Raw genomic sequence first — 27,410 nt, forward strand, 5'->3', positions numbered from 1 at the left:
TGTGTGGGTTCTCTGACAAAACTGTCCTGGGCACTTGATTCATGGTTCTAGACTGGAAATGCTCATGTATTTCTAGGTTTAATGAACTAGCTAATGTTCATTTTAGAGAGCCTGTACTCTGTACTCTCGTGTACCTCAATTTTGATGAGTCTTTTTATGGAGGTAAAGCCAGTGACTGCCACAAAGTTATTTGCTGGTGTAGAATTCATAAAAGCATTTTTTCATGTCAGAAATGAAATCGGCGATTTATAAATCTAAAAAACTGGTAAAAAGATGTTCTATTTTTAAAAAATCAATGTTTTATTTCCAAAAAATATCTTTCCAGTCCAGACCAAGTTGCGGTACACAAGCTTTACACTCTCACCGTGAGCGTTTTATGAGCAGGAACCATGTTTTATTCTTTGAATCTCCTGGGACCTTTCATGTACTAGGTAGGTATTCACTAAATATTTGATAGCATGTATTACTCTTGAGCTAATGGTGACTTTTTCACCAATTAAGACAAAAGTTTTTTAAAAAGGTACAAAGAACAATCCAGAATGAACTGTTAACATTTTACCATATTTGATCTCTGTAATGTGCATTTTTTTCTCAACTATTTTTAGTCATTTACATTGTAACAGTTCATTCCTAAATAGTTCAGCTCTCCTAATATGTCCATAGGAGTTAGTTTCCACATTTTACATAAAATTCTGGGTAACAGGATCTTGATCAAGTAGATTAGCTTTTTCATAAGATGAATCTCTCCTGGTTTCTTAGGATCTTGATGACACAAAAGACAAATGAGTCTGAGAAAAATAATCAGAGAAGATCTAATGGATGTATGTGTATATACTTGACAAATGCTATAGAGAAAAAGAAGGGAAATAGAATGGGGAGTTTCAGTGGTGGCAGTTGGGGACTGTAAATTTCAACAGAGTGGTTAGGCAAGGTGATGGAGGGACTGAGTTAATATGGCTATCTGGGGGGAAGATCTTCATAGGCAGAGAGAATTAGTGCCAAAGTCCTGAGGTGGGAGTGTGCATAGCAGGCTCAAGGAGTGGCAAGGAGGCAGGTATGACTGGTAGCGTGAGCAAGAGATAAATTCAGAGGTAGTGAGCAGCTAGATTATGTATGTGAAGGACTTCAGCATATACTCCACGATAGTAGAGATGAGTCAAGATCTGACTTAAAAGAATCTATTTTGTAAAGGGAGCAGGAGGCTATTAAAATTTCAATAAATTAAATAAAAAACTGTTAGTGTAGCAGCAAAGATGGTTAGAATCTGGTTAAACAGGTTCTGTGTTAGGATTTGAGGAGCCCAATAAAAATCACCCTCTTCCTTATCCAAGTTTAGAACTGAGAGTTGGATGCAGGAGTCAGGTCAGTGGATATCAAAGTAATTATTACCAATAAAACTCTCCTGAAAAGGTGACTTCAGAGCTTTGGCCAAGTTGGCTTACTAATACTCCACCTCTAGACTCACTCCATTACTGGCTGGGCTGACTATAGGCTACTACTTGCATAGGGCAGCCTAGGACACATTCTCTGCAGGCAGAGTCCACGGAGAAGGAACCACAGGGGTCTGGGCCACAGGTGTCTAGTTCTTCTCCAGAGGTAATCTTAGAAAATCAATCTCCCTCCAGTGGGCAGAGAGAGAGAGAGGTCAAGAGCATTACTAATGGAAGCCTTCCACATGGAAACAGGAGAAATGGGTAATAGGTGTTCTGCCCACGACCACTGTCTTTTAACTATATTCCCATGCCAAAATAATCTCACATTCTGTTTTAAACTGTATGAGTGTAAATGTTCAAATAGAGAAAATAGTATAATGACTCCCTATTTCTCCCTTACCAGCTAAAACAATCTTTAAATTACACATACACAAGCACACTAATGGTACACACACCCAGTTAACTCATGGTAACACCAAATATTTTTGGCTTTAGTTTATTCTACAAAAATGAAGCTTTTACATAAGTTCATATACATCAACAGTACAAGAATTGCTGATGACCTTGCTAAAATTATATAAACCATCAGAGACATATTAAAAACATTGAAATTGTAAGTTCAGGCAGTACCTTTTAATTTAATAAACTGTATTTAGGTGAAAACCAAGTAAAATTGGAATTGCATCACACATTTAAAATTGAAATGAAGCAAACAGCTTTTATAATGGAATTGAAACAAATATCAAAAAACCCATCTCACTCCAACTAGGCTTCAAAATATTTCTTCTATAGGTGGAACTCAGAAATAATTAACAAAAAACATTTATAATTAACAATAGCTGAATAAAAAACCTAATTTTTAATAGAGTTAGCTGACAATTGTATAATAATTTGAAAAAAGCTCTTCTCCTTGTTTAATGTCCCTGAGTGCAACAAGAACAACACATCGAAGTGGGCTGAAAACAAAAAGACAAATATACAAAAGTTAGAAGTATGAACAGATACCAGCTCATATTTTTAATTTAACTATTATGGGTTTTATAGATGTCATTTTATTCATATTCTTTACTATCATCTTAGTTTATGCACTTCATTTCCACGAGGAAATTGTTTTTATCCCTGATGAAGGTATTTTAAAGTAGAGTATGTCTATTCTATCATTTTAAAAGATCATAAATCAACAAGTTTATACAACTGCCACTTCTGAACATGTTGTTTCTATGCTCACCTCCTCAAAACTAGTATCATAAAAAGCATTTAAAAATTATATTCATTATAGTTTAACATTTTAAAATTAATTTGTATCTTTGTAGTCTGCAAAGCTGGAAACATTACTTAAAGTTAACCGGAGTTAAAAAATACTTTTTATGAATACAGCAAGATGTGAAACCTTCAAAGTTCCTACTAAATTTATCTTTTCCTATCCTTGTTGAATACTAGTGACATTATGCCCCAGAGTATATGGCTAAAAAACCTAAACCTAAACACATACATATATAGAAAAATGTTACCATATTTTAAGTACAGGGAATAGTTTAAGTTTTAAGTATCATTCATTTTAAAAGAACGATTTAATAGGACACATACAAAATAAGTTTGTCAGTTAATAGCAACTCAGTGAAATGATATAAAGGTTATATCTTCCTACAACATTGTCATATTTAAAATTGCTACTTGAGTATTCTCAGTAGACTACACTTAATGGACAGAAAATTAAATGTTACATTAAAAATGTGTATCTTCTGAATATTTCTTTTTTTACTTTTTTTTTAAGTTTAATTTTTTTAATTTAAGTATAGTTGGTATACTCCCTTTCTTTCACTGCTAAGGTTCCAAATCTAATAGTGAAGTGGGCAAAAGAAATAATAGTATAGTTTGGCCTCTTTCTTCAACTGGGTGCTCTCATGTGAAGTGAGGAACATTATCCTTAAACTAAAAATGTTTTTGAGGATTTTGTAGTTAGGAAAAACAACAGAATCACTTGATAAAAAACTTTTAAGGTTGATACTTATAAAAGTACCACCTAGAATAAAAAAGGCAATAATAAGCAGAATGAACTAATAAGCTAATGGAAGATTTTTATTTTTAAATAAGTCTACATTAATGCATTAAGGTGTGATGATATAAAAATCTAAGTTATAATTTTTCACTAAAAAAAATTACCCAAAATTCTACATAGCTTTTTTTAAGACAATATATTTTTTTGAAAGTATAGAATAAGATAAGATAGAGCTCTTCTAGAAGACTAACCTTTCTTTATCAAAGCTGTAGGCAATGTTTGGAAGATACTGTTTCAGTTCTATAGGGAAAACTGCAGGTACATCAAATTCCTGGTAACAAACATTAGCTGGTCTGTCTAGAAATGAGGATATAATTTTTAAAAATAGAACCATTTTACAAGGTCATGGAAAATAATTATGACAATGTATAGTTTTCAAAATTATCAGAACATAATCAGATTAATAATTGCTATTATGTTCCAGGCACTGCTAGGTTATACACACACACATGTATATGTGTATGTTTATTTTTTTAAGATCAGGAAATAGGTTCTGAAAATAAAAGGTTAAGTAGAAGAGTCAGGCTTCAAGTTCATATCTCCCTAATACCAAAGCCTATGCTAAATGTAGCCAGATATACTTATGGGAAAGACAAGCCCCAGAGAAGGTAAGTGACTCAAACTTAGCAACAGAGAGGGCATGCCAGTCTACTGTTTATTAGGCTGTATTGAGGCACACACAAAACAATCTCTAAATTAAATATTAAAAAAAATGATAAAATAATGATCAAAAGGGCAGTTCAAGTGCCTATATTTACTACAAAACCAGAAAATAGTAAATTAAAGAATTTCAATTAATGTATGTCATTATTTCCCAAAATTCTCTCTGTGATATATGCCTTTAAAAGTCATAGTTTACTTAAGGGCTTCAAAACCTGACTGCCTCTGGTACTCAGTTATATGGCAAAGGAAGAGAATTATTACTGCTTTATTTATATTGTATTTTTCTTACAGTCCTATGGTGCCAACTTACCATTTGAACAATTGTTGACATACTGTCCTACAGCCAGTGGATTATGAAATTCTGATGTTAGCCATGTACTATCACTCATTTTTAAAGGGCCAAGTCGATCCCTCCCATTGCAAGATCTGAAACATGTGAAAGCATCAGCTAAGGGATTGTTCAGTATCTTAAAATTCAAAAGTTCAAAATTAACCCTACAACTGAAAAAGTAAAATTTCTCTTTAAAAACTTTAATCGATAGGACAACTAAGGTTATAGTGGTCATATTCATGGTGGTGTAGTTCTGTCTCCTATAATTAAATTTGAACATGGGCACCGACTTACCTGAACACGACTTTTGATATTCCTTTGTCATTTCCATCAATGAGTACCCCATCTAAGCATCTAAAAATAAATGGATTTCCAATGGACTGGAAAAAGATTGGCTCATATTTCTGATATACTGTACCTATTATACAAGACAAAGACAGAACAACATATAAAGATCATAAACATGATAAGGGCCTTTTTCTGCAACATACATAACATGGAAGAATGTTTTAATTTCTCTGCCTTTTTCTAATATTTCACATTCAATCTAGATCACATTCTGTTTGGCTACTTTACCCCTAAAGACTACCCAATAGCTGATGGAGCACAGAACCAACTTGTCCACACAGAAGAAAAAAGTATGACTTGGTTAACAAATATATGAACATACTTCAGGCTCAATTATACAAAGTTGTATGTGTGTCTGTGTTGTTTTTAAGTAAAATGTGATTTGACATCAGAGTCTTTTAAGAAGGTATTTTGTTAATAACCAATTAAATAATGTAAACATGGGAATAGGTGAGTTTGTCAGTCAGGTGGTTTCTCCTTTATGTTTCAGGCATGTTAAGCTTTAAATTTATTTTAATATTTGTTGCTAGCTAGTTCTATTCTTTGCAGAGTTAGTTGTGTAGAAATTGAGACATCTTGGGGACAAAAATTAGAAAATAGAAGGACTTTTTTAAAACACAGGTGTATCTGACTCAAATATCCACATATATTTTCCTCTACACAAAATAATGTTAGTTTAACAACATATTCTACTGAGCATTCTAGTCAATATTTTGCTTTAGAAGCTGCTTTACTTTCCAAGTGTAGAAATAGCAGGAAGGTCTTAAGTTCTCTCTTTCGTTTTGACTCATACCATTTGCATGTTTCAACCCATACCTTCAGTTATCAATTATCTAAGTCAAACTGACTTATTCTCTAGTGTTTTCTAAGTCTGATCAGAGTAGGCCATACTATATTCTCCTAAACATTGACTAGAAAATTTTCCTTGAAAAGAAAAATGCATTTCACACATAATACTTTCTAATACATAATTTACAAACAGTTAATTTCGAAACCAGGATTTAAAAATCTATGGAAATCTGAGTTTCCAACTCGACTTCTTACTCTAAGAATTGTAAGGTTAGGTATTTTTTTTTTTTTGAACTTGTATTTATAAGTGTATAAGAAACTCTTGGCAAAGTACTAATTGTGCCATTACCAGGATACATAGATACAACCGCGCCTTTTGGTACCAATCCTTTAGCAACGAAGACACCTTTTCCAGCAGAAATCAATGAGCTAGTTGCTAGGGCAACACTGAAACCCAGTGTCTTATAAAGAATTTCTTCTGGTTTAAAGATACTTTGCTGCTGATGTCTGTATTCAAGCAGTTTCACCCTTGGATGTTGAACTGACAGTAGGTCTTGGTATTTTGATTTAACAGGTTCTGGAAGTATAGTCAAGATATCTGATTGTTTACTGAAATCATTTATGAAAAGAGCCTGGAAAACTTTCAGTAATGTTCCTAGGACATCTTCATCTGTGATAACTTTGTCTTTGGATTCCTCTGGAACATATCGGAGGGTCCTGAAAATGGGAAAAGTTTCTATTCACTACTCTTTAACTGATAAAAGCTAGACTGTCTTAATGCCTTCTGGGTTACTGGTCTTAATGAAGATTCTCTCATGTGTGATGGGCAGAAAGTTTGTAAGAGTTGTTTGGACTAGTTACCTAACTTCCAATAATAGCTACACAAGTTAAAAACAGTAAATATTTATGAAAGGCACAAATGCTGTTGGGTCCTTACACTGATTACATCATTTTTCCAGACAAGGAAACTGAGGCCTGGAGATATTAGGGAACTTTCCTAAGGTACTAAAGATGCTAAGAAGGAAAGCGAGAAGCAGAAACAATTTCTAGGCGTGTAATTTCAAGTAAAAATTTTAGTTAACATACACTTTATCACATTCTCTTCTAGGAGTACTTAAATGACTGCATCACTTTTATTCCCGTAACGGTATTATTTTTACTTTTTAATAAAAAGGAAGCAATTTCCGCCTCAAATTTTTATAGGTAATGATGCGTTTGAAATCAAGTTTCCGTAGTATGGAACTCTGGGAAAACTCTTTGGTTATTAACTGGCCTTTGTCGGAGCTAGCTAGCCTGCCTGTTTGAATTTTATGTGTACTCTTCCAGATCACTAGCACGCCACTTACTACAGCTGACAATAATACAGATCCCATGGTCATCCACTAAGCTAGCTTCCCTAATTCAGACCCAACACTCTGACGTGCATTTAGTGGCTTTTTGTTCGTTTTTAGGCGTCAGCTACTTCAAGCCGTTATCCTCACAGCAGGCAGGGTTGCTTTCACCACATACTACAGAGCTGTGAAGATAAACCTCGGTTTGGCTTTTCTAAGGAATGTCAAGCTTCCAACTATTCCTTGGTGTTGAGAAGATCCCGCACTCTCCCACTGTATGAGTTTTCCTCTTTTTCGGAAGTTTCTTATTTTTGCCCAGACATAGGAGCCACGGCCAGCCCGGACTGTAAAACCGACAATACATGCTGCCGCCCGCGGGCAACACCTCTGTCGGAGACCTCGAAGCGCGGGGTACGATGGGTATAGGCCTCAGGCCCCGCCCCAGAGCTCCGCGCCCCTACCAGGGCCCCGCCCTCCTCCGACTCCTCCAGCCTCCCTATCCGCCCCGCCTACCTCGGGCCCTGCCTACCTCGGGCCCCGCCTACCTCGGGCCTTGCCTGCCTCTGGCCCCGCCCACTCACAACCCTCTCGCCTCAGACTCCACCCACCAGGAGCCCGCCTGCCTCGGGCCCTGGGCCACCAGAAGCTCCGCCTCACCGAGGCTCCGTCCGCCTTAGACTCCATCCCCTTCGGGCCACCTGGCCTCTGGCCCAGAGGCCGCGGTGGGGCGGCGGGGCGGAAGGAAGATGTCCCTGGTTCGGTCGCGTCGTCCTCTCACCTCGGGTTGTGCCGGAGGTTCAGCGCGATCCAGGGCACAAAACGGTACTTGTAACGGCGCCACCGCTGCCACAGGCCCCGCAGCAGGCGGCCGGGCATGGCTGTCCCGCGGCGCCGTGATGAGGATGGCGCGGGAGAGGTAGGTCGCGGTCTCGGGGCCGCCCAGGCCGGGGGAGGAGCGGAGGCCGGGTCGTCCCGCCCCTCCCCGGTTTCCACCCTCAGTGTCGGGCTCCGAGTGTCTGGCAGCCTTGGCTCCTCGCAGGTGGCCTCCGCGCTGCTCCTTTATTTACCCCAGCTCGCTGAACAGGTGCGTGGAGCTGAAGGGAGCCTTCATATTCTTTTTTCTTTCTTCATTTGCTCGTGCGTTCTCCCCTATCACCTCCCCTCCCCACCCTCCCGCACACACACACACTTAGGACAAGTGTAGACAACGCTTAGTTCCAGGAAAGGCAAACTACAAGAATCCTTCAACCATCTTTAAGTCAACAAGTGTTTATTAAGAAATAAATGTGTTGGTGCCATTTCCTCAGGCTGGAAGGTCGGCTTTCCTATTTTTTGCCCGAGTCAGGGTGAATCCTACGACTAAATCGAACAGGTCAGAGCTAGTGAAAATTCAGGTAAATGCAAGTGGGCTAAGGACATTTATTCTATTCCAGAAAGGAATAAGAGGAAAGAAAGAAAATTGCCAAAGTCTCAGTTTCACACTAATATTATAGGATGTTGGCAAACTCTAAAGGCTCTGCCCTCAGGTGCTGTGTTTGGTAAATTGCCATCCAGGTTTACCTTATTTGCTAAATGAAGTGAATTCAGTTCCAGGTTGTATTAATAAATGATATACAAAGAGAGTGATTTTTTTGGTATCTAAACTTAAGAGGACCCAAATGGAGCGAGTTGAATCCTTACCTATAGTTATATACTTACCTTTAAAAAAAATTTTTTTTGTATATATTTCGAATGTCTTCTTATTTTTAATTTTATCATATAGTTTAATCATCTTCAGGGTACATCCAATAGAAAGGAACATTTTGTCTAGACCTTATATACAGAGGTATAATTGATTTATAATGTTATGTTAGTTTCAGGTGTGCAACATGATTCGATATTTGTATATATTGTGAAATGATCACAAAAAGTCTAACATCCATCACCATACATAGTTACAAATTTTTTTCTTGTGATAAGAATTTTTTAAGATTTACTCTTATTAACTTTTAAATATGCAGTGCAGTAGTATTAACTGTAGTCACCATGCTGCACATTACCTTCCCAGGACTAATTAATGTTATAACTGGAGGTTTGTACCTTTTGACTTCCTTCACCCATTTCACCCATCCCCACTTCTGGCAACCACCAATCTGTTCTTTGTATCTGTGAACCTGGTTTTTATTTGTTGTTTTTGATTCCACGTATAAATGAGACTATATAGTATTTGTCTTTCTCTGTCTGACGTATTTCACTTAGCATAATGTCCTCATGGTCCATCCATATTGTTACAAATGGCAGGATTTCCTTTTTTATGGCTAAATAATATATATATTATAAATAGTATGTTATGTATATATTATAAATAGTATGTTATATATATAAATAGTATGTTATATATAATATATAAATACATAAATATATAAAGGTATCCATGAATATATAAATATAATATCTTTATTCCTTTATTAATCTTTGGACACAGGATTTTTTCTATATCTTGGCTATTGTAAATAATGCTGCAGTGAACACAGAAGTGCATTTATCTTTTCATGTTAGTATTTTTGTTTTCTTTGAATAAATACCCAGAAGTGGAATTAGTTATAATTTTAATTTTTTGAGGAATCTTTATACTGATTTCTATAGAGTCTGTACCAATTTACGTTCCCACCAACAGTGCACAAGGGTTTTTTTGTCCATGTCCTCGCCAACACTTGTTATTGTCTTTTTGATAATAGCCATTCTAACAGTTACGAGGTGGTATCTCATTATGGTTTTGATTCGAATGATTTGTGATGTTGAGCATTTTTTCATTTACCTGTTGGCCATCTGTATGTCTTTTGAAAAATGTCTATTCAGATCCTCTGCCCAGTTTTTAAATCTGATTTTTTGCTATTGAATTCTATCAATTCTTTATATATTATGGATATTAGCCCATTATAATTTATATTATTTGAAAATACTCCTTTTCAGTAGGTTGCCTTTTTATCTTGTCAGTGGTTTCCTTTGCTGCTAGAAATTTTTTAGTTTGACATAGTCCCAGTTATTTATTTTTGCCTTAGTTGCCTTTACTGTCAAAAAAATCATCACCGAGAGTGATGTCAGAGAACTTACTGCTTGTGTTTGTTTTCTTCTAGGAGCTTTATGGTTTCTGGTTTTACATTCAAGCCCTTAATCCATTTTGAGTTTATTTTTGTGTATGATATAAGGTAGTGATCTAGTTTCATTTTTTTGCATGTGACTGTCTAGTTTTCCCAACAGTATTTATTGGAGAGACCATTCTTACCCCATTGTTTGTTCTTGGCTCTTTTTCATATGTCAAGTGACCATATATGTGTAGGTTTATTTCTGGACTCTCTATTTTGTCCCATTGATCTTTTTATGCCAATACTATACTGTTTTGATTACTGTAGCTTTGTAATATAGTTTGAAATCAGGGCGTGTGATGCTTCTAGCTTTGTTCTTCTTTCTGAAGATTGCTTGGTTATTTGGGGTATTTTTTGGTTTCATACACATTTTACGATCGTTTGTTCTATTTCTGTGAAAAATGCCATTGAAATTTTGATAGAGATCGCACTGAATTTGTAGATTACTTTGGGTAGTTTTAACAGTATTCTTCCCTATGAGCATAGACTATATTTCCATTTCTTTGTGTCATCTTCAGTTTCTTTCATTATCGTATTACAGTTTTCAATGTACAGGTCTTTCACCTCCTTGGTTAAATTTCTTCTTAGGTATTTTATTCTTTTTGATGCAATTGTAAATAGGATTTTTAAAAGAACTTCTGATAGATTGTTATTAGTGTATAGAAACAACAGATTTTTGTAAATGGATTTTGTATCTTGCAGCTTTACTGACTTTGTTTATTCTAATAATTTTTGGTGGAACTTACAGTTTTCTATATATAATATTTATATGTAATATATTATGTCATCTGTAACTACTAATAGTTTTACTTCTCCCTTTCCAATTCAGATATCTTTTATTTCTTTTTATTTTCTAATTGCCCTGGATAGGACTTTCAGTACTATGTTGAATTTAAATTTATGGTATTAAAATTACTTTTTAGTTATATAAGTAGTTAATGAAAAGAACATTCTCCTTATAACAAATAGAAATATGGTAGATAAGGCTAAACTCTCCTTTAATCACACCATATAACCTGTGCTTCCACCAATCCTGGGCTTTACCTCCTCTCAGAAGTTACCAGGTTGATGTGTTTTATGCCAGTCTCATTTCTGTGTATTTACATACTTGTGTACGTTCCTATAGAAAATTAGAGATTTGTGTGTATGTGTTTGTAAAATACTATAGGTATCTGCAACTTCTTTTATTTATTCAAAAATAGTTTTGAAGTCTCCTTATATTAGTTTGTAAAACTCTACTTCATTCTTCTATTTCTAAAGTTTCGCTGTCAAGTTTAATATTTACTGTAATTTTTTGGTAGGTATACTTTATGGAGTTTGTCAAGAATTTTTGTCTTAAATTTTAAATGAACGATGACTTATCAAAGCTTTCATTAGTTATTTATTGAAATGATCACATATTTTCTCTGTGCTCTTCCTTTAATATAGTGAGTTATAATGAGACTTTGTCAAATGTTGCATCATCCTTGGATTCCTGAGATAAGCCTTTTTTGAATGTTTATAGAATTCACCAGTAAAACCATCTGGGCTTGTAGTTTTCTTTGATAAGAATTTTGTTTGTTTTAAAGATGTAGGGCTGTTCAAATTTCTGTTTTATCTTGTTTTGAGTTTGATAAATTATATTTTTCATGGAATTTATTCATCTAAGTTGTCAGATTTGTTGACATAAAATTGATCATAAATATAGTCTTACTGTTCTCTTAATGGCTGTATGATCTATAGTGATAACCCCAGTTTCATTCCTGATTTTGGTGATTTGTGTTCTCTTTTCTCTTCATGATTGTAACTAGCGGTTTGTCGATCTTTTCAAAGAAACAGCTTTTGACAGTTGATTTTCTCTGTTGTTTGTCTATATTCTGTTTTACTGATTTCTGTTCTTTATTATTTTATATGTTCTACTCTGGGTAAGTTTGCTTTTCTTTTTTTCTAGCTTCTTAAAGTAGTGCATCATTGTTTAAGACCTTTCTTTGTTCATAATCTAAGCATTTAAAGTTATAAATTTTCTTTCAAGCATTATTTTAGTTGAATCCCAGGAATTTTGATGTTGTATTTTCAAGATCTTCTTCAACTGAGAAAAGTTATAGGAGAATATCAGAGGTTCAGATGAGAAGATAAGATGTAAAATAATTCAGAGTGGGAAAGCCAACCTTATAGAGAAATGCAGGAGGGAATTGCTGAACTGTTTTCAGTGCACCTACCAATGTTTATCTGCTCCTAGGTAAGCAAGAAGGAGGACTCTTCCTTCTTTCCACCTTCAGAGGAGGAAGTTAAGGTTTTCTCTCTGGAAAAAGACTAAGTTTATGTTGACAAACTAGCACATATCCAGATATTTAATGAAATCGTGGCATTATTTATTCACTCTTTTTATGGGAAGAATCAGTAAAAAACTTAGGGCTTTGACTTTGTCCAAGAAAGAAGTGTTTTTCAAACTATAAGCTGGAGATAGGCTTACTTTGCATGAATCAGATGATACATTTTTAGTCCCCTTTCCTTGTTTCTTGAGTGAAATTTTAGTGTGTGTGTGTGTGTTGAGCGGGAGAGAGGTATAGGAAGTGAGAGACAGAACTTTGATTTCACAGTTCTCTGATGAAAGAGAGTATATTTAAAGATGGTGGGTATTCTGGAAGCTATTTGAATAGCTTCATTGTCTAAAGTGGGTAACATAACTGGCAAATATTTATTCATTCATAACTGTGTACAGCTTCAAAAGATTAAAGTCAAGTTTGAAAAATATATAATTTAGAAAAACTAAATATTATGAAAGAATTTCAGTGTGAGTTACTGAAGTTCAGGAGTGCGTCAAAGATAAATAGGTAAAAGACAGGTGGAAGGAAGGAAAGGGAGAGCATAAGCCATAGTTCTGAGTGTAGCCTGAGGATACTGTGGGTCCCTAGGACCTTTTTAGAGATCTGCAAGGTCAAAACTATTTTCATAATAGATCTAAGATGTTATTTGTCTTTATTTAGTGCCATTCTCTTACTAGGGTGTGGTGGAGTTTCTAGGGGGTTACATGATGTGTGATAGATTGAAATCAGAAGCTGAAATGAGAATCTAGCTGTCTTTTATTAAGCTGGAAATGACATAGATTTGCAAAAATATAAAAAATGCCATTTTTCTCACCACTCAGGGGGAGTTATCTATTTTTCATAAAGATGTTATCCGTTTTAACATATAAAAGATTTTAAAATTGTTTTAACAAATTAATAAATGAATATTTTAAAATTTATGTTTTAATATGATACACTATCAATAGATACAAACCACATAAACAAAAGCTTCTTGGAAACTTGATTTTTAAAGGTGTAATGGGGTCTGAAGATGAAAATGTTTGAGAATCAAGTGTTAGAACCACATATTGTTATGCAAAAGTTTGAGAAGGCAAGTGTGTGACAAAGCATTTAATTGGACATTGACATTAATGCCAGTTCTATGATTATAGTAGTATATTGCATATTGATAAAATTAGACACAAACTATTTTGAAGTTATTTTGTGCTGTAGGGTCTAAAAATACTGCATAAAAAGAAAAAAAAAAGGTCTCTGCTAGTCTGTGAAAATTAGCAAAAGCCACTTCTAATTCCAGCCACTTTATTGCCATCTAGTGGAAAATAATTATACTAAACATACAAATCTATCAGGACTGAGATGTGAGTGATGCTCCATAGAGTATTATAGTACACGGTTGTGGTAGCTTTGAGCATCAATTGGAAGATTCAGTGCCATTGGTTGTCAGCTGCTTCTCAGACCAAATTATGACACCAAAGAATTGAGAACCACTGGCATGAGCAAAGGTGCTGAATTGGTTCAGAGAATGTAAGGATCCGATTAGAGCAACATTTACATTAGAAATAGTAGGAAAGAAAGTTTTTAGGCAGCGTAAGGTCAGATCGTTGAAAAATCTTGCGATTTGGGGTAGTAGGTGGTAGGTAGTTATTAAAGGTCCTCAAGTAGAGCACTAGTATATAGAAATAGTTTGGGAAGCTCAGAACAGTGGTTGGTAGGATTGATGAATGGATGTGTGGTAGGTGGATGGGTGGGTAATTGGATAGGTAGATGGATAGGTGGGTGATGGATAGATAGGCGGGCGGGTGGTTGGCCACCCAAGAGCAGGGTGGTTTTGAGAGCAGAAAACCAGGAAATAAGGTATCAGATATCTGGATATAGCCTCTTCTTCGATGTGAGTGTAGGAAGGGGATGGGAGAATAAGAATGTCCTGTTTGGTAAACATCAAATCTAGGTTTTAGACTGGAAAATGGAATTCTCAATGATTGCCTTGAGTTTTGTTTTTCAATTTTCTGAGAAGAACACCGAGTTAACTGCTTTATTCTTGAGAAAAAGGTGAGGTAAAGTCTGATTTTCAGATATTTGGCAAAGTTCACACACTGTTAAGATCATCCTTTAATTAAAGAAAAGTTTTACTCTCCTGCCTTCTGGATCTTGTGTAGTTGCCTAAATAATTTTTCCATTGGTTGTCAGTTAACACAGGCCACTGAAATATAGAAACTCAGCTGCAGGGAAGGAAAAAAGAAAAAACAAAAAAACAAAAAATAAAATTAAGGTAAAAGGCAAAAAAAAAAAAAAGAAGAAAGAAAAAGAAGACATTAACAAGCAACCATATATAGGTTCACCAGTTGTTAACATTTTGCAGCAATTCCCCGCCCCCCCCCCTATATACATATACATATATTTTTTCTTTTTGCATTTGAATGTAAGTCCTAGACATCAGCTTTCCAACAATGACATTTTCTCTTCCCAGTACTATTATTGCATCTTTAAAAACTGACACTAATTCAATATCATGAATATATAGTCTATATTTAAATTTCTCTAATTTCAAAATTGCCTTCTTATAGCTTTTTGTTCTTTTCTTATTTGTTTTTTAAATTGAATCTAAGTTCACGCATTGCATTTTGTCTATTTTAATCAAGTCTGATCTATGCCCTGCTTTCATTTCTTTTTCATGACTTAAAACTTTTATGAAGAAACCAGGCTTGGTGTCTTGCATAATGTTCTCTCCCCCCAGCCCCCAGCAGAATTGTAGAAATTATTATTTTTTATTTTTAAATTTTTAGTTGTTAAAAATTTTTCCCCATCTTTCAACCTCCCTCCCCTTTGGCAAGCATCCACTTGTTCTCTATAGACCTATGGGTCTGTTTCTGTTTTGTTTTAAAAAATTTCTTTTATTAAAGTATTGTTGGCATACAATATTTTATTAGCTTTATGTCTACAACATAGTGGTTTGACATTTATATGCCTTATGATGTGGTCACCATACTAAGTCTAGTAAGCACTTATCACCATGTAAAGTTTTTAAAATACTATGAATATATTCCCTGTGGTTTACACTACATCATATGTGATTTATCTTTCTCTGTCTGACTTATTTCACTTAGCATACTATCCTCTAGGTCCATCCAGTTGTCTCAACGACAACAATATTTCATTCGTCTTTATTGCTGAGTAACATTCACTTGTATTTGTATACCACGTCTTCTTTAATTCATTCTTTTATTGTTGGACACCTAGGTTGCTTCCCTATTTCAGTTATTGTAATTAATTCTATAATAAAAATAGGGGAGCATGTTATCTTTTCAAATTAGTTTTTTTTTTTTTTTTCAGAAGTGGAATTGCTGGGTAGCACAGTAATTCTAGTTTTAATTTTTTGAAGAATTTCCATACTGTTTTTCCATAGCGGCCACATCAGTTTACATTCCTGCCAACAGTGCACGAGGACTCCCTTACTTCCATGTCCTCGCCAAGATTTATTTGTTGACTTTTTGATAGTAGTCATTCTGACAGGTGCGAGGTGGTATCTCATTATGGTTTTGATTTGCATTTCCCTGATAATTATTGATGTTGAGCATCTTTTCATGTGGCTGTTGGCCATCTGAATATCATCTTTGAAGAAATGTCTATTCATGTCCTCTGCCCATTTTTTAAATAGGATCGTTTGGTTTTTATATGTTGAATTGTAAGAGTTCCTTATATATTTTGGATATCAATCCCCAATCAGATATATAATTTGTGAATATCTCCCCTGATTCAGTAGATTGTCTTTTCATTTTTTTGATGATTTCCTTTGCTGTGCAAAAGCTTTTTAGTTTGATATAGTCCCATTTGTTTAATTTTGTTTTTGTTGCCCTTGCCTTAGGAGACAGCCCAAGAAATATTGCTAAGACTGATGTCAGAGTTTGTCTATATTTTCTTTTAGCAGTTACATGGTTTCAGTTCTTACATTTAAATCTTTAATTCATTTTTAGTTTATTTTTGTATATGGCGTAAGAGAGTGGTCAAGCTTAATTTTTTTTTGCATGTATCTGTCCAGTTTTCCCAACACCATTTATTGAGGAAACTGCCCTTTTCTCATTGAATATTCTTTGCTCCCTTGCCAAATATTAGTTGACTATATGTGTTAAGTTTTATTTCTGGGCTTTTGATTCTGTTCCGATTGACCTGTGTGCCTTTTTTTTTTTTTTTTTTTTTTTTTTTGCCATTATCATTCCATTTTGGTTACTAATCTTTGTAGTACAGTTTGAAATCGGGAAGTGGGATGCTTCCAGCTTTGCTCTTTCTCAAGATTGTTTTGGCTATTAGGGGTCTTCTGTGGTTCCATACGAAGTTTAGGATTGTTTTTTCTATTTCTGTGAAAAATGTTACTGGAATATTGATAGAGATTGCATTTAATGTATAGATGACTTTGGATAGTATGGGCATTTTAACAATATCCTTCTCCATGAACACAGAATATCTTTCTATTTATTTGAGCCTAAGTGTTTCTTTCTCATCAAAATTTGTTTTCATTGCACAGATCTTTCACCTCCTTAAATGTATTCCTAAGCATATTATTTTTGATGCTATTGTGAATGAGATTGTTTTCTTTCTTCCTTTTTCAGTTATTTTATTGTTAGAGTATAGAAATGCATCTAATTCCTATGTGTTGATTTTGTATCCTGCAACTTTACTGAATTCATTGATTAGTTCTAACAGGTTTTTGATGGTCTTTAGGAATTTCTGTATATAAAATAATATCATTCACAAAGACAGTTTTACCTCTTCATTTCTGACTTAGATGGCTTTTATATCTTTTTGTCCTCTAATTGTTCTGGCTAAGACTTCCAGTACTATGTCGAATAGAAGTGATGTTAAGTAGGCACCCTTGATTGTTCCAGATCTTAGAGGAAAAACCTTCAACTTTTCACCGTTGAGTATGATGTTAGTTGTGGGTTTGTCATATTATGTTGAGGTATGTTCCATTTATACACAAATCGTTGTGAGTTTTTATCATGACAGGATGTGTTGTATCATGACAGCATTTGTTAAATACTTTTCTGCATCAAGATGATCATATTATTGTTATCTTTTATTCTGTTAATATGGTATGTGACATTTATTGCTTTGCATATGTTGAACCTTGTATCCCAGGAATATGTTCACTTGATCATGGTGTATGATCCTTATAATGTGCTGTTGAATTTGGTTTGCTAATATTTTATTGAGAAGTTTTGCATTTATATTTATCAGATATATTGGCTTGTAGTTTTGTTTCTTTTTTAATTCTCCCCCCACTCTACTTCCACCTCTGGTTGCCATCTCCCCTTAAGAACTGGATCTCTGAAGGTGGGGCATCTCCTCCCATGCAGTTATGGCACACACCCAAGGCCTGGCACACCCAGGAGGCCTGGACCATGGCTCCACTGGGGCTCAAACCCAGGACCTTCTGCCTGTAAAGCAGATGTGCTAACCACTACTCTCTGGAACCACTCCAGCCTGTAGTTTTCTTTTCTTGTAGTGTCCTTATGTGGCTTTGGTATCAGGGTAATGCTGGTCTCATAAAATGAGTTTGGGAGTGTTCGCTTCTCTTCAATTTTTGGAAGAGTGTGAGAAGGGTTGGTATTAATTCTTTTAATGTTTGATAGAATTCACCAGTGCAGCCATCTGGTTCTGGCCTTTCCTTTGTTGAGAGGTGTTTGATTACTGCTTTAGTCTCCTTGTTCAGATTTTCTCTTTCTTCATGATTCAGTTTTGGTAGGGGCATCTTATTTGCTGTGATGCTGACATCATTTTCTCCTCAATTTCTTTTATTTATTTTTAATTTATTTTTTAATTACAGTCGACATACAATATAGTATTGGTTTCAGGTATAAAACCTAATGATTATACATTTGTGTAACTTACAAAGTGATCACCCTGGTTAGTACTCGTTTGACACCATACAGTTATTACATTATTGACCATATTCCTTGTGTTATACTTTACATACTCATGACTTTTTATGACTAGCAATTTGTACTTTGTTGAAGTTCTCACTGAGTTCATCTATTCTTCCCCTAAATTCATTGAGCATCCTTATAACCAGTGTTTTGAATTCTATATCTGGTAGATTTCTAGTCTCTATTTCATTTAGTTCTTTTTATAGTGTTTTGTCCTGTTTGTTCATTTGGGACATGTTTCTTTGTCTTTTCTTTTTGGCTGCCACCCTATGTTATTTCTGTGTATTGGGTAGATTTGCTACATCTCCCAGTCTTGTGAGAGTGGCCTTATGTAGTAGGTGTCCTGTGGGGCCCAGTGGCACAATCTCTGATCACCTGAGCCTGGTGCCCCTTGGGTGTCCCTTGTGTTGGTTGTGTGTGCCTTCCTATAGTAGTCGGGCCTTGATTGCTGTTGGCACATCAGTAGGTGGGTTTGACCCTCAGGCTGACTGGATGTGAGGGCTTGCTGTGACTACAGCAGATGAGTTGTTGTGCATGGGCTGAACCCACAGAGTGAGAGTCACTTTAGCGGGGCTCTGGTGCCAGCCAAGTCTACCCTTCAGGTGTGTTGTTTGTGGAGCTAATTGGGTGGTGCTCTGGTTTGGTCTGAAGCTGGCCACCAGCTGTGTTGGGACTAGAGCGTTTTGAGAGGGACTCTGGTGTAGGCCAAGGGCAGACACTGCTTATCCTAGGGTTGGGGCTGCTCGCTAGCAGCTACAAATTGATCTTGCTGTTGGTTGTTGGTTGTGCTGGGCTTGGAGGCACTTGGGAGAGGCTTCACAGTGAACTGAAGCCAGCTGCCACTAGTTCCTGGCTTGGGACCATTTGGTGGGCCCTTGATGAGAGCAGAAGCCAGCTTCCTCTTGTGCTGAGTCTGTGGCTGATTACTTGAAGCTATATTCCAGGCCAAGACTGGCTACTGCTTATTCTAGGCTTGGGGCAACTTGATAGGAGTTATGCACGTTGAGACCATTCACTGTTTGAGCTGGGTTTGGGCTGCTTAGCAAGAGCTACAAGGCATGCCAAGGCCACAGCCACTGCTTATTTGCGGTTTGTGGACTTTTGAGAGATTTCGGGAAAGTACACAATATGATCCCAGACAGGCTGCTTGTATGGAAAAGCTGCCTTGAGGTTTAGGCTAGGAGAGTTAGGTGAGGTGGGTCTCAAGGAATCACCAGGCCTGGGCGAAGTGTTAGGTTAATGGAGAGCACAGATCACGGATTTGGCACCTACCTGCACCTGCTGCCCGGGTGGGGGTAGGGCTCAACAAAGGAACATTTGCACCTGCCAGCACTTCCGTCCCTGGAGAGAGCTGCCCCAGCTCATGCTCCTCCAGCCCTTGCCCTGAGATTAGTCAATTCAGTTTCTCCTTGTATGTCCCTGGCCCAGTTGGAGCTGCTGCGCTTGTGCTGGAGCCTGAATGAGTTTGTGAGCAAGTGAATCTGTGCGTTAGCTCTTAAAGAGAAGCTTGGCTGTCTCCCACAACCTTGTCTCTCTGGTTCAGTCCATGCTGGTTTTCACAGCTAAATATTATAGGGACTCCTCTTACCAGTACTTGTGCCCTTGGCTGGGGAGTCCAGTGTGTGGCTAGGACCCCTCACTCTTCAGAGGTGACCTCCACAATGGAAATATCCCTTGATATCTGATCCCGCCACACTTGGTGTGGGACTGCCTGTTCTGCATCTCTCCTCCTCCTACCAGTTAGTTACAGGACTTCTGTTCAGCTAGTCTTCAGGTTGTTTTCAATGATGGTTGTTCTATAATTTGTTGTAATCTTCATGTGATTGTAGGAGGAGGTAAGCACTCCCGCCATCTTGATCAGAAGTTGCCTGGACTCTCCTCATAATTTCTTTTCTGGATACTGCAATTGTCTTCTGACCTCCTCTCTGCTTCTTGTACTACCCAATTTGCTTCTTGCTTCAAGATGCTGCTAGGGTGATTTTTATGAAATAAAAATATGATTATGCCACTCCCTGTGAAAGATTTTTCAGTATCGCACCATACCTCATTATTTCTTTCTTTTGTTTTCACCCTTGTTAGAACCCTGTCCTCTCAGTATGTCTGCACAGATGTTGAACATTTTCATTTAGCAAATCGACTTTAAAGGAAAATAGCAATTATCTCAAAAATAAAGTCTATATAATAGAAATTTCAGTATTGTATGAAGAGAACTTTGGGTCATGAAGACTTTGTCTCATAGCTTAGCCTAGTGATATTTTGCTAAAATGACAATAGTGTACATTTGAGTAAAAATATCCAGAGAGCCAATTTAAAAGATGTACATTTTAAATCAAATTACTCAGAAATTTTAAAACAGATGTAGAGATACAAAATGGCTTCTGAACTCAGTCGTTCAGTGACATTTCTTACCTTACAGGATTGAATCATCTAGATTCTGATTGTTTGATCATGTGAGAAACAACTACAGAGCAGAAAAATGAAGGATGAAGGTGGAACACACAACCACAAGTACCATCTAAGACTATAAAACCGTGGGGCAGGCCTAGGAAGTTCCCTGGTATACCTTGAATTGCAGCCTGATTGAAACTGCTTTTCTTCATTTGTAAAATGGAGTATAATCAGTTTCAAAGTACTGACAAACAGTAGTAAGTGAATGAATCTTCTCCTTCCCAACAATTTAACAAAGAGGACGATTTTTTTTTTAATACCTTATTATATAAAGAGTTACATGAGCAGAAGCAATTAAGTTTAATGTGTGCTGAGAACAGTGGTAGTATTTAAGAGAAAGTATATAACATAGAGAAGGTCAAGGAAGAACTAAGGAATAGTTCTAGATTGAATGAGCCTGAAGAAACATGACAACTAAAAACAAACATGATCTTGGTTTGGACCCTTTTGTTATAAAGGACATACCTGGGCAAGCTGGCAAAACCTGAGTGGGGCGTTTGGGTAAAGGGTATAGGAGAGTTCTTTGTGGTATTCTTACAACTTTTTTGTAAGTATGAAATTATTTCAAAATAAGTAAAAGTAACAACCTTTGTTCAAAAACTTTTATTTACTATAAAGACAAAACACCAAAATAGGTACAAATACTATAAAATTGGTTCAATGGGGTAAAAATTTTAATTAAAATATCGATATATTTAAAATAACAAAGGATATATTTAAGCCAAATTTTCTTAACCCAGAGATTTTTTTTTTGTAACATTTGTTTACACAGTAAGGTGCTAATAGAAGTTAGCCCTTAAGCCCTGGAAGTCTTAGGAATCATAGTCACACAGCAAATATAATTTCATTGTGAAAGTGAACTTTGGTAGAAGAAAAATCTATAGGACACCTGAGGTAGTAGAAACTGGAATAAACAGCAGTAGACATTATTTACAACTTGAGTACCAAATAACATTAAGAACACAAAAATAATTACACAATACAATTTTCAGTCCAGCTTTGATCCAAAGAAAATAAGAATATTACATCACATTTGCATTGAAAACAAAACAAAACAACAAAACACCACAATTACCAGCAAGCTGAGGGAACTGCAAACAAACTCAAACAATGGATTTTGACATCTAGAGGCTATTTGAGTTTGAAATGTGGTGGGCATGGTGATCTACAAAAGTAATACTGATAGCTGAGGTTCCTCAGTTTATACAGTTTACATTTCTGTCAGACACAGTATTAATCTGACCAATGATCTTCCAGTACATAAAATGGCAAGAGTGCATCCTTTAAAGCTTGCACATGAGAGACTTGGAAACAATCTTATTAGAACTGTGATAATTCTAAGTAGTCAGAAAAAAAAAGAAAATAGAAAGTCAAGTACAACACATGTAGAGCTACCAAACTTCACATTTCGGTACTATTTTTAACTCTTCAAATATTGCCAATCTTCCAAACACAGGAATGTAAAATTTCACTAAGAAGCACATTCACATTAAAGAAAAACTGCTTTTTAAAAAATTATATGCAATATATCCCTGTAAACTTGAAACATTTTTAAATTTGTGTTGTACATTTAAAATGTACTCTATATAGCTTATTTAGTTTATCCTGAGTCTTTGAAATAACCAATTCTATTTCATTCTGCAACAATTCAACTGGCTTCTGAAGAGTTAAAACTTAACATCTCAAAAAGTTATATTAAATATTTAATCAGTACTTGATTTAAAAGACTCAAAAAAAAAAAAAGGTATAAAAAAGCTGCCATTTTCCTTCAAAAGTACATGCATTTGAATTCATTTCAGATGAAAACCATTAGATAATTGTGCAAAATCAAAGGAATTAGTTAAGTCAATGAAATTCACTTTTTAATTTCTGAACACGTTTTCCAAGTTCAAAGCAAATATATTGTTTAAAAATACTATTACTCATTGGTAGTTGAATAATTAAGTTAACTTTAATTATCAGCCAGGCCAACTGTAAATAGATAATGCATGGCAGAAGGAAAATAGCAGTTACATGTTATTATCTGTTACATGTGGTGATGATGAATGATGATTGTTACATACAGAGTAAGACTTAAATGGTGTGAAGTTTCCTACAAAAGAAACCAATACATTAAAAATTCAAATAAATTTCAAGGTAATCTTGATCTTGGTTGTGAGCTGCATCACAAAGAATAGTTGATTTTCACTTAATTTATATTTAACCTGCATGAGAAGAGCAGTGACTGACTCAATGAAGGTAGTATTAAATTCCAATTTTAAAAACAAACAAAATTCTGTATTTAAAAAAAACCTCTTGCAATAGCAAGATATTTAATAAACTCTAGTTCACACATAGTTCTACTTTTTTTTTTCTGATTTAAAACGCTCACCTTTCCCTGAATATTAAAAATGAAGGTGAAATGAAAATATAGAACCATAATTTCCAAAAACGAAATGAATGGGCCAACAGTAAAATGCACAATGAACCACAATTGCCCATTTAAAAAAATAAAGGTCAACTGTGGGTCATAAAGAAGTTATCAACTTTTAAAAATATATTTACTGCTACTTATAGCATATTCTGACCTAGAAGAGGCAGATACTGATTTTCATAACCAGTGACAAAAAACTGAACGGAATTGCAGAACCCTCTGCCTGTGATCACAATATGAAATGGAAGAATAATTGACACATTAAAATAGATCCTGAGCCCCTCAGCTGCTAATATTGCTGAAAAAGTGCTCCAAAAAATAATTATGCTTCTGTTAATTAGTCATGCAAACTTCATTCCTGTTAACCTAGGGCCAGTTCTTTGAAAGGCACGGTTTACAGTTTCTGCACAAATCGTGGACTTTTGCATACCAAGCTTAGGTACAGAGCATGATTTGTCAATCACATACTTAGGTAGGGTTCCTCCCTGGTCTCGTTCATAGCTGTTCAGTGGCACAAAGGCCAGTGTGGTTCCCCACAAAAGTTCTCTTATTGAGCATCCTGTCTCCATTATAGTTTATCTGTATAATTGGCTACCATGTAGTACGGAAGACCGGATGCTTCAGTAGCTCTCTTGACGGAGGTCTGTCCTGAGGTTGAAGTTCTAAACAGCGAAGAGCCACATCTCGTAAACCAGGAGACAAATGTGAAGGGATGGATGGAGCAGTAGTTGCACTAGCAATCTGTAGGAGAAACACCAAAATGTTGAAGCTTTCTACAACTGGAACTTTTGATATAGAAGTACACGTGCATATATTTCATAATCTCTACATATGCATCTGTACATTGAGAATAGAAACTGAAGCAGAAGTGAGTAGACTTTTTGCTAATAAGAAGTCAATGGAAAAATGCACCCAATCAATGGGAGGTTTTTTCTAAGAATCCTTCAAATTTTAGGATTTTTGAACTTGATCAAATACATCTGATCAGACAGATCTACTCTTTTCTTTACTGTCTCAAATGAACAAGGCTAACTGCATCCAAATGATAGGTAAAGTGTTCACTCAAATGAATTCTGCATTCTTCATATTCACTCTACAAGATGGTTTATCCCCTTTGTTTCAATGCACATTTTCTATTTTTTTCAGCAGAGAGACCTATTCAGTTTGAGAGACTAAATCTGGCCAGTCAGTATAGTATATCAGAAACACAACTGCACTGACCTTTTTTCAGGTACTGAGGAAGTTATATAAGTGTGAGGTGCTGCGGGGCTAGCTTAGAGGACTAATACTAGTAGCCACTTTGCACAGAGCTAACTGTGTGGTAAGTGCTTTACTTAGGCTCAGAGGTAATTTAGTTTATCCTTGTAATAATCCCATGCTATATTACACATTTTATGAAAGAAAACAGAGTAGATAAAAGCAATTTCCCTAGTCACATGGCTAGGGATGGAGTCAGGATTTGAAACCAGGTCTATATAACTCCATACCCCAAGCTTTTTAGCTAGCACATGTCTGAGTCAAAAGCTAAAAGTCTCAATCATGCACTATTCTCTGGTGGAAATGAAGAGAATGGATTTGAGAGTTGTCAGAAATGTAGAACAGATAGGATTTGGCAACTGACTTGGGTGTGAAATTTTTAAACACAGAAAATAATTTAGAATTTAAAAAAATATGGATTGTGTACAATACATGAAGAGCTTCTAGTATTTGCATATTAAGTTTGCTATCTATATATGTACATATTTCAGGCAGGAGCAATGATTCCATATTTGCTAATTCAGTGTTCATAGCAACTTTACAGAACATAACTACTGGGAAGAATGAGAACTGACTGTACATGCTGCCAGCATTCACCACACCATATAAATTCCTGGAGATATATAAATATATACTTATTTCAGGGAAGCTATGCCTTTATGTTAGATTGATAGTTATGGAGAACCCAACATGAAAATTTGCCTCCTGTCAATCTTAGCTCACCTTGAATATCAAAGCAAGATGATTGGAATGTTTTTCTGCATTCCAAGGTGGTTTAGCGCAAGCCATTTCTATAATAGCACAGCCAACACTCCACACATCACAGCTCCTACCATACTGCTGACCTCTTAGTACCTGAAATAAAGCAGAGAATTAATTTGGCAATAACTTGTTAAAAAATGAAAAAGTCACTTTATAATTATGGATTCTAGCTTTTTACTTTAGAGCAAAGCAAAGGTACCAAAAGCAATTTTATGGACAATGTGCTGTCTCATTTATCTCATTAATAAGATTAATCTCCTATGTAGCATGAAAGTATTTAGAAGAATTGTGAGGTTCTGAAGAAGAGTCACATGAAATCATAGAATTTCAAAGCAGCCCCAGTGAACTTGGTAAACCATGGGGCAACAAGACAATCAACAATTACAATAAATAAATATGAAGAGTTCTACATAAATATGAAGAATTCTGAACACAACAGAAGAGGCCAATGCTTAAAACATCTTCCACTGTTAAAAGACCTGCTTCTGTGTACTCATCTCCCTTTGGAATAGAGAACAATTTTTAAAACTATTATGTGTACTTTGTGTTTAATACAAAATACTATAAATTAACCAATTCTTTATTATAAATAGACCTTAAGCAAATCTATTAAGGCAAAGATTGAAGGGGTTAAAGTTCTAAAATCAAGGATATCATTAAAACCCCTATTTTTAGGGCCATGGACTTCTAATTGGTAAGCACATACTGTATAACACTGCAAAATAATTTGGTATAATGCTGCCACATAGAACTCAAAAATATTTTCTTTTATCATACTCAAAGCTGCTTCTCACCTCAGGTGCCATAAATGCAATTGTCCCCAATAACTGTCCCTGAAACTCTCCTGCACCAGTTCCTTTTGATGCCAACCTGGCTGCTGCTCCAAAATCTGCAATTCTCAGTCTCTGACCTGTGCTGTCAATTAGCAAATTGGCACCTGTCAACAAAAACAGCAAATGACCTTGTATGTTAAAAACAAAAGGACGGATAAAAACTCAGTAAAATACTACTAATTACAAATGACAATGATGAAAGAAATGGACTACAGGTAAGAGGTTCAGAGAAATCTACTCGTCCTCCCAAATCACTTCATTTTGCTAAAGGCATACAGGTTTCTACAATGTAAAATTAATAAAATCCAGTGCCTCAGAGGGAAAATCTGACAAAGTATCAAGGCACAAGGAGATAAAAGCAGAGTTTTAGTTAGTGAAACTTTTAAGTGTTGAAAATCTTTAATATAATGATTCTAACAAAAATCTTAGAGAAAGTTCAAATTTTAGTGTGATTTACATTTTAAGACAAAGTTCTGCTGAAACATACCATTTCAAACTACTGTAGTTTCATAATAATAGCTTAATATAAAAATGTTATTAAATTACTTCTATATGCTATGTCAAATATTAAAGACATTCACGTCAGAAAACCAAAGTTGCGCTTAACCGAACTGCAAAAGTTTGAAAGGATTTTTCTTAAAAGATATTTATAATATCCTAATTATTCTAAATAAAACTGGGAACAGGAACTTTTGGGAGGCAGTACAGCATGAGACCAAGAGAGGAACTGGAGACCTGCATTCTATACTTGTTTTGCCATCAACTGGCAGTAAGATTGTGAAAAAGTCACAGCCTCTCTGAGGAAGTACGATTATGTGACCCAAAAGGTTCTTTTGTTTCTAATAATTCTAGTGCTTTGAGTAACTCAGGAGAAACAATGCCGTAGTTGATTTCAAGTTAGAAACTATCGCCTTTTTGGTCCTTGCACACAAGGGAACAGGTCGTGAAAAAAGGAGGGCCTGGTGTGCTACCGCCATTTCTTCAGTTTTGGGTCCCTGCCCCTTCTGCAGGGCTTCCAACAGCGCCATCTTGGGACAAAGCATCTAGAGGTTCGCAACCTCAGTGGTCCATAGTAGCCACTATGAGAAGGGCCCAGGGAAGAATTTGCCGTTTTCAGTGGAAAATAAATGGCGGTTGCTAGCTACGATGACTTTGTACTTTGGATTTGCTGTACCTTTCTTTATAGTAAGACACTAGCTGCTTAAGAAATACAGATATTTTAGTTAATCCATGAAACTGATGTGAAGAGCATTTTAAAAGGTGCAGTCCCTTTGAAACATAGATCAAACTGTTGAACTCAACATACTAGATATGTTTGTAAATAAACTTATGACATGAATCCTTAATGCTGCTTCTCTTGAAATACCAAATGTGATAACTGAAAAAAAAAAGAACTGTCAACAAAGATC

The 27,410-nt window shown here is 35.7% G+C and overlaps 2 protein-coding genes and 1 long non-coding RNA gene across 7 annotated transcripts in view; 1 reads left to right on the plus strand and 2 right to left on the minus strand.

The window, feature by feature from the left end:
* Positions 1 to 287: 287 nt before the first annotated feature.
* Positions 288 to 7,882, minus strand: SETD9 (SET domain containing 9). Of its 3 annotated transcripts, XM_016160467.2 has the most exons (6): positions 7,733 to 7,882; positions 5,973 to 6,340; positions 4,781 to 4,904; positions 4,466 to 4,581; positions 3,684 to 3,789; positions 288 to 2,389 (listed from the first exon to the last, which is right to left on the minus strand). In XM_016160467.2, the coding sequence occupies exons 1-6, from the start codon at positions 7,828 to 7,830 to the stop codon at positions 2,302 to 2,304; spliced, it is 900 nt and encodes a 299-aa protein (XP_016015953.1). In that variant the 5' UTR covers positions 7,831 to 7,882; the 3' UTR covers positions 288 to 2,301. The 3 variants fall into 3 exon arrangements, 2 of the variants coding, with proteins under 2 accessions (XP_016015953.1, XP_016015954.1); XM_016160468.2 differs by lacking the exon at positions 3,684 to 3,789; XR_004952685.1 differs by lacking the exons at positions 288 to 2,389; positions 5,973 to 6,340 and having other exon boundaries at positions 7,733 to 7,878.
* LOC118606923 lies at positions 7,755 to 22,479 on the plus strand. The gene is made up of 2 exons (XR_004952686.1): positions 7,755 to 7,870; positions 20,705 to 22,479. It is a non-coding gene; the product is annotated as an uncharacterized LOC118606923 (long non-coding RNA).
* Positions 21,389 to 27,410, minus strand: part of MAP3K1 (mitogen-activated protein kinase kinase kinase 1) — a 73,965-nt gene continuing 67,943 nt past the window's right edge. For 2 of the 3 annotated variants that reach the window (XM_016160456.2, XM_016160457.2), the window contains exons 18-20: positions 25,963 to 26,105; positions 25,130 to 25,261; positions 21,393 to 23,890 (exon numbers count right to left, since the gene is read on the minus strand). In XM_016160456.2, coding sequence (XP_016015942.2) covers positions 23,741 to 23,890; positions 25,130 to 25,261; positions 25,963 to 26,105 — 425 coding nt within the window. In that variant the 3' untranslated portion in view covers positions 21,393 to 23,740. Of the gene's footprint in view, positions 23,891 to 25,129; positions 25,262 to 25,962; positions 26,106 to 27,410 lie in introns of all 3 variants that reach the window. The other variant, XM_016160455.2, reaches the window with a different exon arrangement.

Source organism: Rousettus aegyptiacus, unplaced genomic scaffold, assembly GCF_014176215.1.
Source record: "Rousettus aegyptiacus isolate mRouAeg1 unplaced genomic scaffold, mRouAeg1.p scaffold_m13_p_8, whole genome shotgun sequence".
Taxonomy (NCBI): Eukaryota; Metazoa; Chordata; class Mammalia; order Chiroptera; family Pteropodidae; genus Rousettus; species Rousettus aegyptiacus.

Bases quoted from the DNA above. Each gene is read 5' to 3' on its own strand.
- SETD9 (XM_016160467.2), bottom strand. From the start codon at position 7,830: ATGCCCGGCCGCCTGCTGCGGGGCCTGTGGCAGCGGTGGCGCCGTTAC. The intron at 4,582-4,780 runs GTAAGTCGGTGC...CACATGTTTCAG, and splicing joins ATATCAAAAGTCGTGTTCAG to ATCTTGCAATGGGAGGGATC. The intron at 2,390-3,683 runs GTTAGTCTTCTA...TTTTGTTTTCAG, and splicing joins TACAGCTTTGATAAAGAAAG to CCCACTTCGATGTGTTGTTC.